This window comes from Lathyrus oleraceus, chromosome 5 (assembly GCF_024323335.1).
Source record: "Lathyrus oleraceus cultivar Zhongwan6 chromosome 5, CAAS_Psat_ZW6_1.0, whole genome shotgun sequence".
Taxonomy (NCBI): Eukaryota; Viridiplantae; Streptophyta; class Magnoliopsida; order Fabales; family Fabaceae; genus Lathyrus; species Lathyrus oleraceus.
The window spans coordinates 240,757,190-240,773,380 of NC_066583.1; the positions used below are offsets into that span (position 1 = coordinate 240,757,190).

General features: G+C 32.4%; 1 protein-coding gene across 1 annotated transcript; it reads left to right on the forward strand.

Moving 5' to 3' along the window:
* Positions 1–4,436: 4,436 nt before the first annotated feature.
* On the forward strand, positions 4,437–14,449 carry LOC127083411 (ABC transporter F family member 3). Its single transcript, XM_051023723.1, has 18 exons — positions 4,437–4,820; positions 4,921–5,136; positions 5,221–5,410; positions 5,721–5,929; positions 6,059–6,208; positions 6,370–6,498; positions 6,766–6,867; positions 6,972–7,118; positions 9,808–9,870; positions 10,055–10,101; positions 10,204–10,263; positions 10,388–10,470; positions 10,727–10,821; positions 11,828–11,914; positions 12,436–12,523; positions 12,641–12,726; positions 13,854–13,916; positions 14,021–14,449. Exons 1-18 carry the CDS (start codon positions 4,617–4,619, stop codon positions 14,141–14,143), a joined length of 2,142 nt encoding a protein of 713 aa, XP_050879680.1. The 5' UTR covers positions 4,437–4,616; the 3' UTR covers positions 14,144–14,449.
* The last annotated feature ends 1,742 nt before the right edge of the window (positions 14,450–16,191 follow it).

Below are 16,191 nucleotides of genomic sequence, written 5' to 3' on the forward strand. Positions count from 1 at the left end.
ATGAAAATTAGTGTAATTTAATTATGATTAAAAGCAATCCATTAAAGGACATAACGAAGTTCATTGTAAAATATGAAAGATAGCTATAAAGTTACAAAACCAAAAGTTGTTACCATCATTGATGGTAATATCACAACTAAATAACTTAGAAAACCCGATAAAAAATTTAGTAGGACAAGTAAAATTATTTTTCCTTTTTGATATCTTTCATTAACTTTGTGGAGGACAATTGAACATTATCCAAATCTTCTACCATATCACTCAAAGACCGTTTCGATGGAGTCAGTCCTGAACTCTCACCAACAGGATCATAACCTGCAGATGCAGACATAAGTTCCTACATAAAGATATAGATATAAAAATCATTAGAGTATGTCACAATAACCCCAAATATGAACTTAATGTGTATTGGAAATAAAAAAAAACATTGGGTGCAACTGTAAAATAAATCGTTATAGATAGAGGAATAGTATTACAGAATAACTTGGAAGGTCATCCTGCGACGAAGGCTCAGAAATCTAAAGTTCTGATGTATACTGAAAAGAAAGAAAAAAAGAAGTAAAAACGGACTATAAAGATTGGTTTGTTTTCAGTATTTGATAATTGGTATGTTTCACCTAAGGATTTTCTATAAGATTACCTCTTCTAACTTGAGATCGTCCCTTATTTTCTTATGCATTTCTTTGTTATCTATGAATCCAACAACAAAAAATCTCCCATACTTTGGTTGAAAACAACTCTAATTGTCAACTCTTTCTTTAAAATTTCATAAAGCAGATAAGGAAATTCAAGAGGTTTATCTTCACTAGCCTGAAATCATAAAAAGCTCTGCTAACGATTCAGATATAAATAATACATTTTGTACTAAGAGATGTAACAACCTCATTTAATTGTCTCTTCAGCTCAAGGGCAGATTTTCCCACCAGTTTGACACAATCGTTGTCCAAAAACTTAAACCTTGCCCTGAATTTGTCATCCACACTTAGGACTTCAAGTTTGTATATATAACAAAGTTTGACATATGAAATCAGTTTTCAGACATGGCATAATATTTATTACTATGAATACTAATAATCATTCAGTTCAAAAAGACATCTTGGGATAGGTTCATCAATTTCATGATTCGTAAAACATTTCAACTTTCCATCTTTAAGTGAAACACTTCTGGTACACTCACCAAAACCATCATAATACCATGCAGATTGACCAACCTCAAATTTTCCTAATATAACAACAATTACACATGTTGTCTCCTAGTATGATGTGATATAACATATTGTGAAAAAAACGAAACTGAACAAAAATGTATCAATATACAAACGTACACTTACATTCTGAAGATTGTTGATTTCAGCAAGACTTAGAACTTCAACTTTCCACAAAAACTTATCAACGTCTGAATATTATGAGTTTTAAGTCATCTCAAGGTGCATGTTTGGCGCAGATAATAAAAAAAAATTCCTCAAAGGCTGGGACTTATAAAGACAAACATCAATGTCATACATAAATCAAGATTTAACATTAATACAACATATAATATAATAAATATATGAAAATGTAACAACCTTTCTTTTAACTTGTTAATCTACATTAACATCATTGATATCTAGTTTTTTGCCATTCCACATGGAAGACCTCATATATATATATATATATATATATATATATATATATATATATATATATATATATATATATATATATATATATATATATATATATATATATATAGTGTGTGTGTGTGTGTGTGTGTGTGTGTGTGTGTACATTAGAATATGGGGGTTAATATATATTGGAAAATAAGTGAAGAAAACTATTTACTATAGTGTTCTACAAATAGCCAACATCAATATCTTGAGCTCCATTGATGCTTGCATTTTGCAATAGTACAATAACTTTATCAGCATCCTTGTTAGCATTGTAGTAATTGTATAATTGTGATGCAATGTCACTCTAAAGAGTACATTGAACCAAAAATTTATTGCGGTAAAAGAATCCAACAAATATTCAATAAGGTCAATTTATAGACAAAACTGTTTCATATTGAGAATAATAAGGAAATACCTCATGTCAATTATAACAAATGCACCTTTGTTTTTGTTGTTCTCAACATTCACTTGGGTCTGAATGATCTCTGTAACTCCTCCAATAACATCTAAAAATATAAAATTATTAATGTAAGAAAGCTAAATTGAAAGGATTTAATATGAAAACAACAAAGTATTATGATTAAATTACCAACTAAGAAATCAGATTGAAACCTCCCCGCAATTATGGATATCAAACTAATCAATTTCAAATGGTTTAGCAGAATGTCGGGAAAATTAGTAACTTTTGCAGAAGTTACACCATAAAAAATTAACTTGATACTATGAGCGGTTGCTTTGAAGGAGAAATCAATATTGACAACCTTGAAATTCTACATGATATAGGTATTTCCAACTATAAGTGTAGACTTGTATTTCAAAACCAAATACGATGGTATAATTACTTGGATCATGTCGCACTAAAAAGTCAAATATAAATAACACTCATAAGATACAAAGACGATTTTCAGTTAATAATGAACTACATATATGTTATTTGTAAAGTGAAATATAATCATACCTTTGCATCAACGAAAACCATTTTCAAATGCTCCTTGTTAGAGACACATTTGATAGACCCCAAATCTCTAATCATAACATCAATCTTCCACAAATCTTTTAAGTTATTGATATCCCTAACTCTTCAATTGGGCATGTCATTAGTTTGGTATGATAAACTGAAACAACAATAAAGATTGAGCAACATTCAACAAAATTTAATGAGTTTTTCAAACAGTGAAATACTTTTGAAATGCTTAATGTGGTTTATGAACATAGATTTTCCAACAACAAAGAAGGAAGACATTTTTGCATTGAAAGTTTTTAAACCGCACATATTGTTTTCCAAACAGTAACATGAACTCCTATGTTGTCATCTTTCAAATACCAGCACTAATATGAACTATATGAGATATTTTCATGAAAATTGAAAACATTTCAAGCAAACATCACGTTTTCTAAAGACAAAAGTATATGAACATCAATGACAGCTTTGAACTTATGCGTTTCTAAAAACAAAGATTAAACAACTTTGAATAAGTATAAGGTATAATCCACAGTATAAATCCATATGAAATTCAACCTTAAGCAAGTAAAGAAGGAAGGAAAATAATAACAGTCACATTTATGAACAACCATGATAGCTTTGAACATAGGTTTTCCTATAAAAAAATTAAACAACTTCAAACACAATGAATACGCAAACATTGAACAACAACAAAGAGTAAAAATCAAAGATTGAACATAAATTGTGACCAGTTGAACACATATGTAACAAAACTGACAAATAGTAAAAATCACCTTCTTGCGATGACAGTGGGGAACTTCTTCATGTGCTGTACAAAATCAGACGGAAGCTGCGACGACGATGAAGTTGAGGACGAAGGTGGCGAAATGAAAAACAAAACGGAACATAAGCTGCAACAGCGGTGGCGAAATGAAAAATAGAACATAACAGAAGCTGCAACATCGGTGGCATTGGCTTCGACGGTGGCAAAATGGTGAGGGAGAATTTTGAATATTTGTATTATCTTTTAATATTTCAGCAGAGTGTTCTTTTGAATACTCTATACATGGAGTAGAGTGAAAAGTGAATTTGACATTGAAAATTGAAAAAAAACTTTTAAATTTTGCATGCAAATTAAAAAAGTAAGTTAAGAATATTTAGATCGAAATAACTCTCTAATTAGAAAAAAATGAACTTGAATTAGAAAGGTAATGCTAACTTATGTCCCAAGAACACATGTTAAAAAATAAATATAGAAATAAATTCTTGGAAATTGTGTATTAAATTTATTAAAAACTTATAATTAATAATTTTATTTATTTTTTCAAAACAAATTTTCTATTTTTGAATTTTTTAATATGTGCCCTTGGGATATAAGTTAGCATTACCCAATTAAAATAGTGTAATGATAAATTCTAGGACATAATCTTTTAATAGATCATAGATAAAAAAAAGTCAAATTATTACTAACGATTTCCTACTCAAATTCAATTTATTTAGTTCTTAAACCAAATTTAATAAATTAATTATCTAATTGAAATTCTAATTATATTTGACTCCGTTTATTATCAACTTTTGGACATAGAAATGTAGGAAAATTTTGTGGGAGAGTATAAGTCTAGAGTATCATCACTCTTAAGATAGAGAGAGAATTAAATTAAATCACTTCAAATGCAATTTTGATTTATTTATTTTTTATCAGAGATAGCCATTTTGTGTAATTCTTATGGCCCAGATTCCCTGCAGTTAAAAAACCTCGCTTTCACACATTCAAGCGTAGCCGACTGTCCGATCAAGATCGGACGATTTTGATTTAAAGCTGATAATTTTGTTAAAATTAAATCTGTTTTCTTTTAACTGTACGATCAAGATCAAATGGTTCATAATGCCTAGACAGCGTGAATGCGGCGAAATTCGACTGCAGTGTTAGGCTGAAATATCTTACCCCTAAAACTAAAAAGGAAAAACAGTAGGTTGCAGTACAGAGGTGAAGCCGTCGTGAGTTGAAAGTAAGAAAGCGGAACATGACGGAGGTGGCGAGAACAGTGGTTCATGAGGTTTTAGGAGATGGAATCATCGACGTCGATGAACCAATTGTCAGTTACATCGTTAACGTCCTCGCCGACGAGGATTTCGACTTTGGACTCGACGGCGAAGGCGCCTTCGATGCTCTCGGAGATCTCCTCGTCGCCGCCGGATGTGTCCCCGACTTCTCAGAGTGTCGCTCCGTTCGTGAATCCTCACCTCTCTTTCTATCTATCTATGATTTAATCATTCACACCACCACTCCAGCAACTAACTGGTTTCACCATGATTCATTTCATTTAGGTATGCAGCACACTTTCTGACAGGTTTGGGAAGCACGGTTTGGTGAAGGCGAAGCCAACAGTACGAAGCCTTGCCGCGCCTTTTCGTATGAACGAGGGATTGGACGACGGTGAAGCTCCGAAGAGGAAGCCGGAGCCTGTTGACGGTCCTCTCTTATCTGAACGCGATAAATTAAAGATCGAAAGGAGAAAGAGGAAAGACGAACGACAGAGAGAGGTTCCAAATCTCAATTAAATTAAATTTCATTCACAGTTTTTTATTCTTTGTTGGTATTATTCATTTGCAAGTGATTGTGAACAGGCAAAGTTCCAATTGCATTTGGCGGAGATGGAAGCGGTGAGAGCAGGGATGCCTGTTGCGTGTGTGAAGCACGAGAGCGGTGGTGGACACACTGTGAAGGATATTCATATGGATAATTTCACTATCTCTGTTGGTGGCCATGATCTCATTGTTGATGGTTCTGTTACACTCTCTTTTGGAAGACACTATGGTGAAATTTACTGCCCTCTTTCTCTTTTTTCTATGCAGTGTGGACATGGACTTGAATCAAACTGAATACAATGAATTGTTTGTTTTTTTGTTTGTTCTTTGTGATGTTGAAGCTGAGTGTTGGGGATAAAACTCATACACTTTGTAGTGCTTGATTAATCAGAGATTTTTTTATTGATATTACTCTGCTTAGACATAAGCACACTTTGTAGTGCTTGATTAGTTATTTTCTAACTAACCCTCATTAACTATATTAACAAGTCTAAGTCCAACTAACAAAACTAATTCAGTTTGAACTAATCTCAACACAGGGCTTGTTGGCAGAAATGGTACAGGAAAAACAACTTTCCTGAGGCATATGGCCATGCATGCCATAGATGGCATTCCCAGGAATTGTCAGATATTGCACGTTGAGCAAGAAGTTGTTGGTGATAATACATCCGCCTTACAGTGTGTTCTTAATACTGACATTGAAAGAGCCCAACTTCTGGAGGAAGAAGCTCAATTAATAGCCAAACAGGTTCCCTATGTTGTTCTTTTAAGTGTGGTGATAGTGGATCAATGTTGTAGACTGTGCATGAAATACATGCGTATAAGTATGACAAATTGTAAGTTCACAACTAACAATGTTGTTGTGATTTTCTGATAGAGAGAATCGGAGGACAGTACCGAAAAGGGCAATGATGCAAATGGAGGTGTGAAAGGAGATGCTATTTCACAAAGACTTGAGCAAATATACAAGAGGCTTGAGTTAATTGATGCTGATGCTGCCGAGTCACGAGCAGCATCTATACTTGCGGTGGGTTTAATTGTAATTTGTTGTATCATAGTTTATAGTTTATCAAAGCTGTTTGTTCGCAGGCCTTATTTTATATTAGTCACTTGAGCTAGTTGAATTCATATTATTTATTGGATGGCAGTTTCCCAAATCATCATCTTACTTATCAATGGTATTTTCAGGGTCTGAGTTTCTCTCCTGAGATGCAGAAGAAGGCAACAAAAACATTTTCTGGAGGGTGGAGGATGCGTATAGCTCTTGCTCGTGCACTGTTTATAGAGCCTGATATGTTGCTTCTTGATGAGCCTACGGTAACTCATCATTATAATTTATAAGTTTCTTTTATATTTTCATTCAGTATTGTCATATAATGTCTATTGCAGTGCTCTAGCGTAGCGAATTTTTAACAAACTACAGTTGTTCAATACACAATTTAGTACAAAGGGTTGTCAAATTGTGGCTGCAGCACTGTGAATTTGAACAAACCTCTATTTTCCACGATCTGCATACTTTAGATTCATTTATCCCTTAATTTATAGAATTTTTGGAACATTATTCTATTTTTCTTCTTGTTGCAGAACCATCTTGATCTTCACGCTGTCTTATGGCTTGAATCGTACTTGGTTAAATGGCCAAAAACATTTATTGTTGTTTCTCATGCTAGAGAATTTTTAAACACGGTAATATACCAGTTGTTCTTGCTTTGATTAGATGTTTCGTTGATTTAGTGCATTGTCTAAATCCCGACATATTTTTTAGTTATTCTTCTCAACTGTATCTCCAGGTAGTTACTGATATAATTCACTTACAAAACCAAAAGCTAACCACTTATAAAGGGAATTATGATACATTTGAGAGGACTCGAGAAGAACAGATTAAAAACCAACAAAAAGCAGTAGAGGCACATGAGCGCTCAAGAGCTCATATGCAGGTATTATTTTTTACTGTAAAGTTATCCTTTTTATATGGACATTTTTATGTTTCTTCCTACCTAATTCCGAGGTTTGTTTTCCCATTGTACGATAGTAATAAGACAAGTATGTTCACTTCCATTTTGGTGGGAGCTTACACTCTTTATTTTATCATAACTATTGTGCGTAGCCCATTGTATTTGAGTTATTTTTCTTTTAAGTTATTGTGCTACTAGGAGCTCTAGGTCAGTAATGTTAGTTTACTGGCTTGATATTTAGAATATTGCACATTAATTTGTGCTCTGGTAGTATACTAACATAGAAAGCTACAGATTACTGCACAGATGGCATGATGATGTGTGGAACCTGGCTTCCAAAATGTATTTTCAATAGAAAAACACTATGATGCAAACCCCTAAACTGGTTATAATATTTAATAGAAAAACACTATGACAGACTCCTAAACTGGTGAAGTATGCAATTGGCAATTGTATTTGATATGATACTATACGTAGGGTCATATCACATGCCAACTATGGTATATCTTTCTTTGTTTGAATATCTGCTACCGTCAAAGTACCTGCCAATCTCAAAATCATTACACAAGGAGTTAGGAAAGGGTTGACACTTGGAAATGGGATGAGATAAGATATCACAAAGATAAAAGATAATTTTTGTTTATTTATTTATTTACAAATTAAACATACATATTTATTTAATATATACTGTTATACAGGTATACCCATATATTTTATTTTAAGCAAAGGATCGAGTAACCGTATAGCATATTGTACTAAATACTTGAACCTGCACCATTGCTGTATTGGAAAAACAAGATTTTGATGTAAGACATGAGTCAAGAATACTATGAACGATCTGGTTAAGGCCGAATTGTGTGTTTAGACATTCCACTCAAGGTCTTTATGCGTATTTAATATTAATGACAAAGATGCAGTCCTAGTCATGTGCATACAATCCTAAATTTATTCTGAAGACAGCTTCTAATTGATTCCATCATATGCACATGATATGTTACCTAAAATATCTAGGATATTCTAACACTTCCCTCCAAGTTAGTCTGTATAAATCACACGTACAAATGTTGTCACATATTTAGTTAACTCAGGGACATCTAAGGGCCTTGGTGAAAATGTTTGCAAAGTGGTCATTAGAGTTCACAAATGCTTCTTGTGATCCCGGACTGAATTTTATCTAATTCTCAACCAAAGTAGCAATAAATTTCCTCGTGCTTAATTATTTAATTCTCAACCAAAGTAGCAATGTTCTTACTTGATCGTCTCATGAGTTTTGTTGGTTGTGATTCACAAACTATAAATTCTGAGTTACTGCTAGAACTATAACTAGATGAGTTCACATGGTTACTATCACTCAATGTTCAACTTCTACCTCAATTTGGCAACCGTGGTTTGTTTCTTTATTTTCCATGACATTTAATGCATCAAATGTTTTTAATAACATCATCCCATTGAGTGTCACACAATCCAACACTATGTCCAACACTCTATTATGTACAACATCGCCAGTCTTACAATCGTCTGATAAAATTTCCCTTCAGTCTGAGCATTACTTCCGTATCACTTACAAGTTACAACACTTGAGGCCCTCTTACATTTTAATCATCAAACTTGAATTTGATGGTTTACATCTTCTTTTATTTCACTATTGTTTGGTACTATGAATTCAAGATATTTAAACCAACCGACCTCACTTAGTGGGATAAGGCTTGGTGGTTGTTGTTGAATCCAAGATATTTAAACCGTGTAACTTGTGGTATGATATGATCTCGAACTTTCCCCTTTAAAAGGTAGAAACTTTCGTCTTTTGCTAAAATTAGATTCCATATATTCTATATTGCTTCTACTCAAGCGAAAGCCATACGCTTCTAAAGCTCATCTGCAAGTCTCCAACCTTTCATTTAATTCCTCCCTCGACTCTCCAAGTAGAACTAGATCATCTATATAAAATATACATCTCGATGTTAGCTTTTGTATGTGTTTCAAAGTACATCTAAAACTAAAGTAAAAGTATAAGGGCTTAGGGTTTAACCTTGATGCAATTCTATTGGCCAACTTAATGCTACGAAAAATCTTATTAGGGATGAATTGTATCTCTAGACTATCCAAGCATGATCTCTATTTATATTAGTATTAGTATTAATTACAATGATTGGATCCTAAATTCCTAATTACATATATACAAACTCCCAAGTTATTTCGTAAGATTGCTCCTAATTGGCTGTGAGCTTGGATAAGCTTTGAAAAAGTATTAGTTCAATAATTCAATCCTAATTATAGATATATACTCCTAAATCTCTAAGATTGCTAGCTCCTAACTGTTTGATGGTGCACTTGAACAAGCTTTGAAAAAGAGCACTATTATGATTTAGATTTTGTAGTCTTGTAAGTATAAATTCAATTGTTATTTGCTATTTTCAAGAATTAATAAGTTAGCATACTTTTTTTAAATATTTTTCATTAAAAAATGCTTTTTTTTAATAAAAAGGTGTAAACAAACAGGCTCTATCATATACGATATGCTACTATATTAAGATATTCTAACATCTTCCTGACTATACTACCATCAGAAAATTTCTAGGTTTTGCAATTCATAGAGCATGTGGTGCATGTGTATCATTTTATTCAAGATTCTATTTGACTTCTGACATGTGATGTTTTGCTTTTCTACCAGACCTTCATTGACAAGTTTCGTTATAATGCCAAGAGGGCATCACTTGTTCAATCTAGAATCAAGGTACTTGTTATTGCCACTTTACCTTCTTATAAATTAAAATGCCCAAATTTTTGTGTGCATGTATATGCTTTTTTTGTATTGTCTATATGCTCACTGGTTTGATTGTTTTTCATCTTATGTTTTAATCATTTAAGTAGATATATTTCATGTCTATAACCTTTTATTTTCTTGAAAAATGTTTCAGGCTCTGGATCGATTGGGCCATGTAGATGCAATTATTAATGATCCTGAGTATGAATTACTATTTATTCTTTTATCACTTATTGCATCAAAAGTTCAGAATGCTTTTATCTATGTTTAAGTGTTTAACTATGTTTTAATGGTGGAGTGTAGCTACAAGTTTGAGTTCCCAACTCCTGATGATAGACCAGGCGCACCTATTATAAGCTTCAGGTAGAACATTTCTTTCTTATCTTACTTGCTTTGTGAACAATGTAGATGTAGATTTATAAATACCGTGCACACAGCTTAGGCCTTATCCCTTATCTAATTTGGAATTGTTTGATTGTGTGTGCAGTGATGCATCATTTGGTTATCCCGGAGGACCCATTCTATTTAGGAATTTGAACTTTGGGATTGATCTTGACAGCCGTATTGCAAGTAAGAATGCATATCCTAGTCCTATGAATGTTTTTTCTTTTTCGTCATGCGGTTCAAATTTTGTTAGCATTTTCTAGTATTAATTTTTATGATGTCACAGCCTTGTTTCTCAACATGTGACGGGCATGTCATTCATAGGTTGCATCTTTTGGCATAATAGTATTCAATACACTTATGCATGTCGGGTAATATTGTTAAATTTATGACATGATCCGGCAATATTGATGTACTTATATCATATCCTCAATGTTTGCAGTGGTTGGACCAAATGGTATTGGTAAATCTACTATACTTAAGTTAATTGCTGGGGAACTACAGCCAAGTTCTGGGACTGTCTTCCGTTCTGCCAAGGTAATCTATATTACAGCAGTAAAACTGTCCTACAGCTTTACTAATAGAAGCCACTTCTTTTTTGCTTCACCTCCATCACATACTTTATAATGTTTTGTACTCCCTCCGCCTCATAAAAAGTGTCTCATTTGCACTTTTTTCTGTCTCAAAATAATTGTCCCTTTACAATTCCAATGCAACATTTATTATTAGTCACTTGAGTTAGTATGATAATGAATGTGTTTCATAGCTCTATGCTCGGTTAGTACAATACACTAACAGTTTTCTAACAACACGTTAAAATAGCATAACTTGTCCACATACGACATTTCACTTTTTTCTTCTCAAGTTGAATGCTTTGTAGTAATTTTCATGATAATTAGTTATGGTTGGTTCGGGTAGATGGGTTTGCGGGTAGAAAATTGAAAATCGACATCCGAACCAATTGTCATTGATTTTCATTGGTTTGGTTGGTTCTTGCCCGAACTGAAAAAATGCCCAATTCAAACACCATTGTTTTTGGTTTGGATTTGCCCAAACCAATGAACACCCCTGATTTTCCATTACCATACTCCTATTTATTAACTTTCACTTTATTCAACTACTCTATTAACTATAGTTAATAAGGGTATTCTAGTAAATGATATTAGTTTTGTCATTAAAATCAACACATCTAATCATTTTCTTAAGAATCACGCATTGGTCAAATATGACACTTTTTATGAGACGGAGGAAGGACTTTATTTTCTGCTTCTTACATGATTTTGCAATTAATTTTTTGAATGTGTTTATTTTCTTCTTCTAATCCATGGCAAGGTCAGCACATAGGTCTTATCCTTGTATTTTGCTAATCAGATATATTTCTAAAACTATTTGTGTGATTTAAAAATGGTAGTGCTTTATTTTACTACAATAACATTCAGGAGCTAGAAATTATCAGAATGGAGACTTATTCAGTCTTTATGACATCTTTTTCATGTTTTGGAATTATTTTGGATAATTGTTTACACATTGTCACTGTTTACAGGTTCGTATAGCAGTTTTCAGTCAGCACCATGTTGATGGACTTGACTTATCCTCAAATCCTCTTCTCTATATGATGCGCTGCTATCCTGTGAGTGCCTTATGCTTAAAGATAATTAACTGTTTTTCTAGGGAGTTATCTTCAATTGAAATATTTTTGGTTGACTATAATCGGAATTTCCTTCATTAAAATCATAGTTTACCTTTATAGAAAAAGTATGGTTTCAAATTGTGCTTGCTGACTCGCAGTCATGTTGTGAACAAATGGTGCCTACAATTGACTGCTAAGGCGGTTATGACCGACTGGCAAAACCTATATATCACATTTGCATGTTCTGATGCAGACTGAGATTCATTAAAAACCTTGTAAAGTTGTAAAGAATGCAAAATGAACTGAATACTAGTTAAGATTCACAAGTTCTTATTTGTTAGTTTTTTTTTTTTTTTGCATATGTTAAGATTTTTTGTTACAAAGTTAAAATTTACTTTTTTTTTAATGGGAGGAATAAGGTTAGAAATGTGGATTTTAGGCTGTAACAGGTGTTTCTTTAGAACTTCATTGCCTGTACATGCAATTATATTATTTACTTTGCTTATTGGAATTTTCTGCAGGGAGTTCCAGAGCAGAAACTTCGTGGTCACTTAGGTTCGTTTGGTGTAACCGGAAATCTTGCACTTCAACCGATGTATACTTTGTCAGGTATATTTTTTGAACTTCAACCCATTTATACCGTCAGGTGTAGTTTTTCAATGTTGAGTGTGTGCGTATACCTTTTTGTTATGCATTATATCTTGACTTTTCTAAATGCTTTGCTAGGTGGTCAGAAAAGTAGAGTTGCCTTCGCAAAGATAACTTTTAAGAAGCCACACATAATATTGCTTGATGAGCCATCCAATCATTTGGTAGTTCTCTCCAACATTGTTTATTACTTCTTATTAGTTGTTTACTATCATGTTTTGTTGCAGGCAAAGTATTCTGAATCTATAGTCTTTGTTGTTTTTGTGTTTTTCTCATCATGTTTATTCTTATATCTTCTCATCTGAAAATGATATCTGAACAACTTCCGTGTTGAGAATAGTTAAAGTTCCTTTTAAGGGGTTTGGAACTTCTCATAAGCTATTCATACTATGTCTCGAACAAAGCCTTTTGTAAAAAAATTGGGTAAGAAAATGATAAACTAAAATCCAATAAGTTGGAAAGAAAATTGAAAAATCAGTAATTTAAGTTATTCGTTCGTAGTTATTTTTTGGAGTGTTTAAAACAATAAAATAATATATATTTGAAATGATTAAAATATATTTTTAATATATATCTATATACACATTTTATGAGAATTTTATCAAGGACAGGGGACATGCGTGGCGGGGTGTGTGTTCCCCTTGCCTAAATACAAGGCATGCGCTGCTTAATGCACGGCCTTATAAGTTAAGATTAAACAGGTATAAAAGAACATAATGTTAGATGTTTTTGTCCCTATAGTATATTGTTTTGGTTCTTGCTGTTGTGAGACCTGCTATTAGCATGTGACGTTTGGAGGCCGCCTGGCCATCTCACTCAATGATCTAGATGCCATGTCAGCATGTGACTACTGATTATTTTATCCTTGAGCCCTTATAAATTATAGTATTTATCTTCCCAGAAATGAATACGTTGGGACCATAACCGGTGATTTCGGATGGATGAAAATAAATATTAGTTTAGAGACTAAAATCAAAATTTGCTCATTTAAAAGGATAAAAGTCAAAGGATGTAATTCATAAGCCTTGCAAGTATGAAAAGCAAATAAGAAATTTTTTAGGGAATGAAACCAAAATTTATCCATTTTATAGGGAACTTAATTCATATTTAACCCAAGAACTTGTATTGTGTTGCTTTAATTATGATGGTATGACCATATGAAACTCAGCCGATGGAAAATCCTTTTAGATAAAGTGAATATGTCTCTTGTGATGATCAAAGTTGATCCTATATGTACCGGGTACTATGATATCTAGATCGAGTAGCTAAACTATAGAACCAATGTTTGTAGGACTTGGATGCTGTTGAGGCGCTGATTCAAGGTCTTGTGCTGTTCCAAGGAGGCATTCTCATGGTATGCTGAATGCTCAGTTCTGCTAACACCACATTCTTTTAATACTACTTGATCAGAATGCTCTTAACAATTTTATGTCAAAATTGACTTCTGCTATTTGACAGGTGAGTCACGATGAGCATCTCATCTCTGGTAGCGTGGAGGAGCTATGGATTGTATCCGAGGGAAGAGTGGCACCATTCCATGGCTCCTTTGGAGAGTATAAGAGGTTACTTCATTCATCTTAGGCAAGTGAGTCTCGGAGAGTACCCTATGGAATCGGGAGGATGACATTTTTCTGTCGCTCATCCTAGCAGATCTAGATGGAAACATGCAGTTTTGCAATTTATAAAAACTATGTACAAGTAATATCGTTTTACAAAGTAGAAGCGGTTAAATAGTTTTATATGAATTATTTGATAATAGTTATAATTGAATATTATCCTTTAACAATTTGAAATGTATCAAGTATACTGTTATGTTACGCAGTACTTATTCAATATAGTTTTTGTCATAAAACCAAATTAAGTAATTATATTTGAATTTAAGTCCAAGACTCTTCAAGTATTATTGGTCTCTGATAAATATGTAGTAGTATCTCGTGCTTTGTCCTATTTGCTAGATTGGAGTCAGTCAAGCTAATATGAGTGATTGTGACATGCCTATAAGTTAAGAAAACCTACATCCATCTACTTGGATTTGGCCTTCTACAAATTAGGGTATTACTCTCCGCATCCACTCACCATTGTGAAAAATCAATAATGTTTTTAAAATCCGGAACTTAAAATTCGTACGCATCTAAAATGCAACTAATTTTGTTATGTTTTCTTATACGAATTTAACTTTAATTTTTGGATTTTTTTGATATTCATAGCTTGTTTGATTTTGTCTTTATAGTTTGATTTCTTTGATTATGATATGATTTTCTGGTCTAGTTAAAAGGTAAAATGTCTGACAATCAAGAAAGATTGATATATGGTAGAGTGGTGTCTCTTGTTGCTGCCCCAGAAGTTCTAGAATTCAAACATGTTGAATCTACTTTTGTCTCACTACTTTAACAACTATGCATATTATGTATAAATGATTTAAAATATAAGGTTTATTAAAATATTCAAATTTATAACAAATTTATTATCCCAAATGTTAGTTTAGAATTTAACATCCAGATTCTCCGTTGAGTTGTAAAATAAACGCACTATTATGAGTTCATAATGTGTGTAGAATTTGTCTGAAAGTTAACTTTCAGACTCACCATTTCATTAATCCTTTGGCAAAATGAGGATAACCCACTTATGAAGTATTTTGGCGTGTATTATGGACGTCTGAAAGTTAACTTTTAAATTGTTTTGTAGCAAAATATGAGTGACTCATTTATAAAGTGTTTTGGTATGTATTGGTTGGGTCCGGGGTTAATTTCTATATTATTCTAAGGATATTTTTGAATTTTATAAAGGTGAAGAGCGTGGGAAGAACAAACTACAAATTATTATAAATGTTATGTTCATGCATGTGGATAAATTTTTTACCTCATACCCCATCTTTATTTCTATATCCCTATATTTTATAAAAAATATCAACTTTGTTGATATCTATTTTTAATTAATTAATTATTTTATTTTTTAAGTATTTTTTTAATTTTTATTTTGTGTTTCGGAAGATTTTGTAAAAGAGTTCCGGTAGTCAAATTTTTAGATATTTTTTACTTTTATTTTGTATAACGGAAGACTTTGCAAAAGAGTTTTGATAGTCAGTTTTTAATATTAACTTTTATTTTGTGTACCGAAAGACTTTGCAAAAGAGTTTCAGTAGTCAGTTTTCAAATATTTTCTTAATTTTATTTTGTATATCAGAAGACTTTGCAAAAGAGTTTCGTTAGTCAATTTTTTAAATATTTTTTAACTTTTATTTAGAGTACCAGAAGACTTAAAAAAATCCGATACTTAGTTTTTAACATTAACTTTTATTTTGTGTACCAGAAAACTTTACAAAAGAACTTCGGTAGTTGATTTTTAAATACTTTTTAATTTTTATCGTGTATCGAAAAACTTTGAAAAAAACTCCGATAGTCAATTTTTTAAACATTTTTTAACTCCCTAATAATGCCTCATAATCAAATGGCTTCTTTCAACTCTTCAACTAGGAAAATATATTCCACTTGAGTTGTATAAAGCTACAATAAATTGTTGACATGCCCTCCAACTAACCGCCATTCAAAACAATGTAAACACAAATACATGATAAGGATTTTTAGTGTCCAATTTCCCCGCATAATCAACATTGAAACATCCCTTCAAAA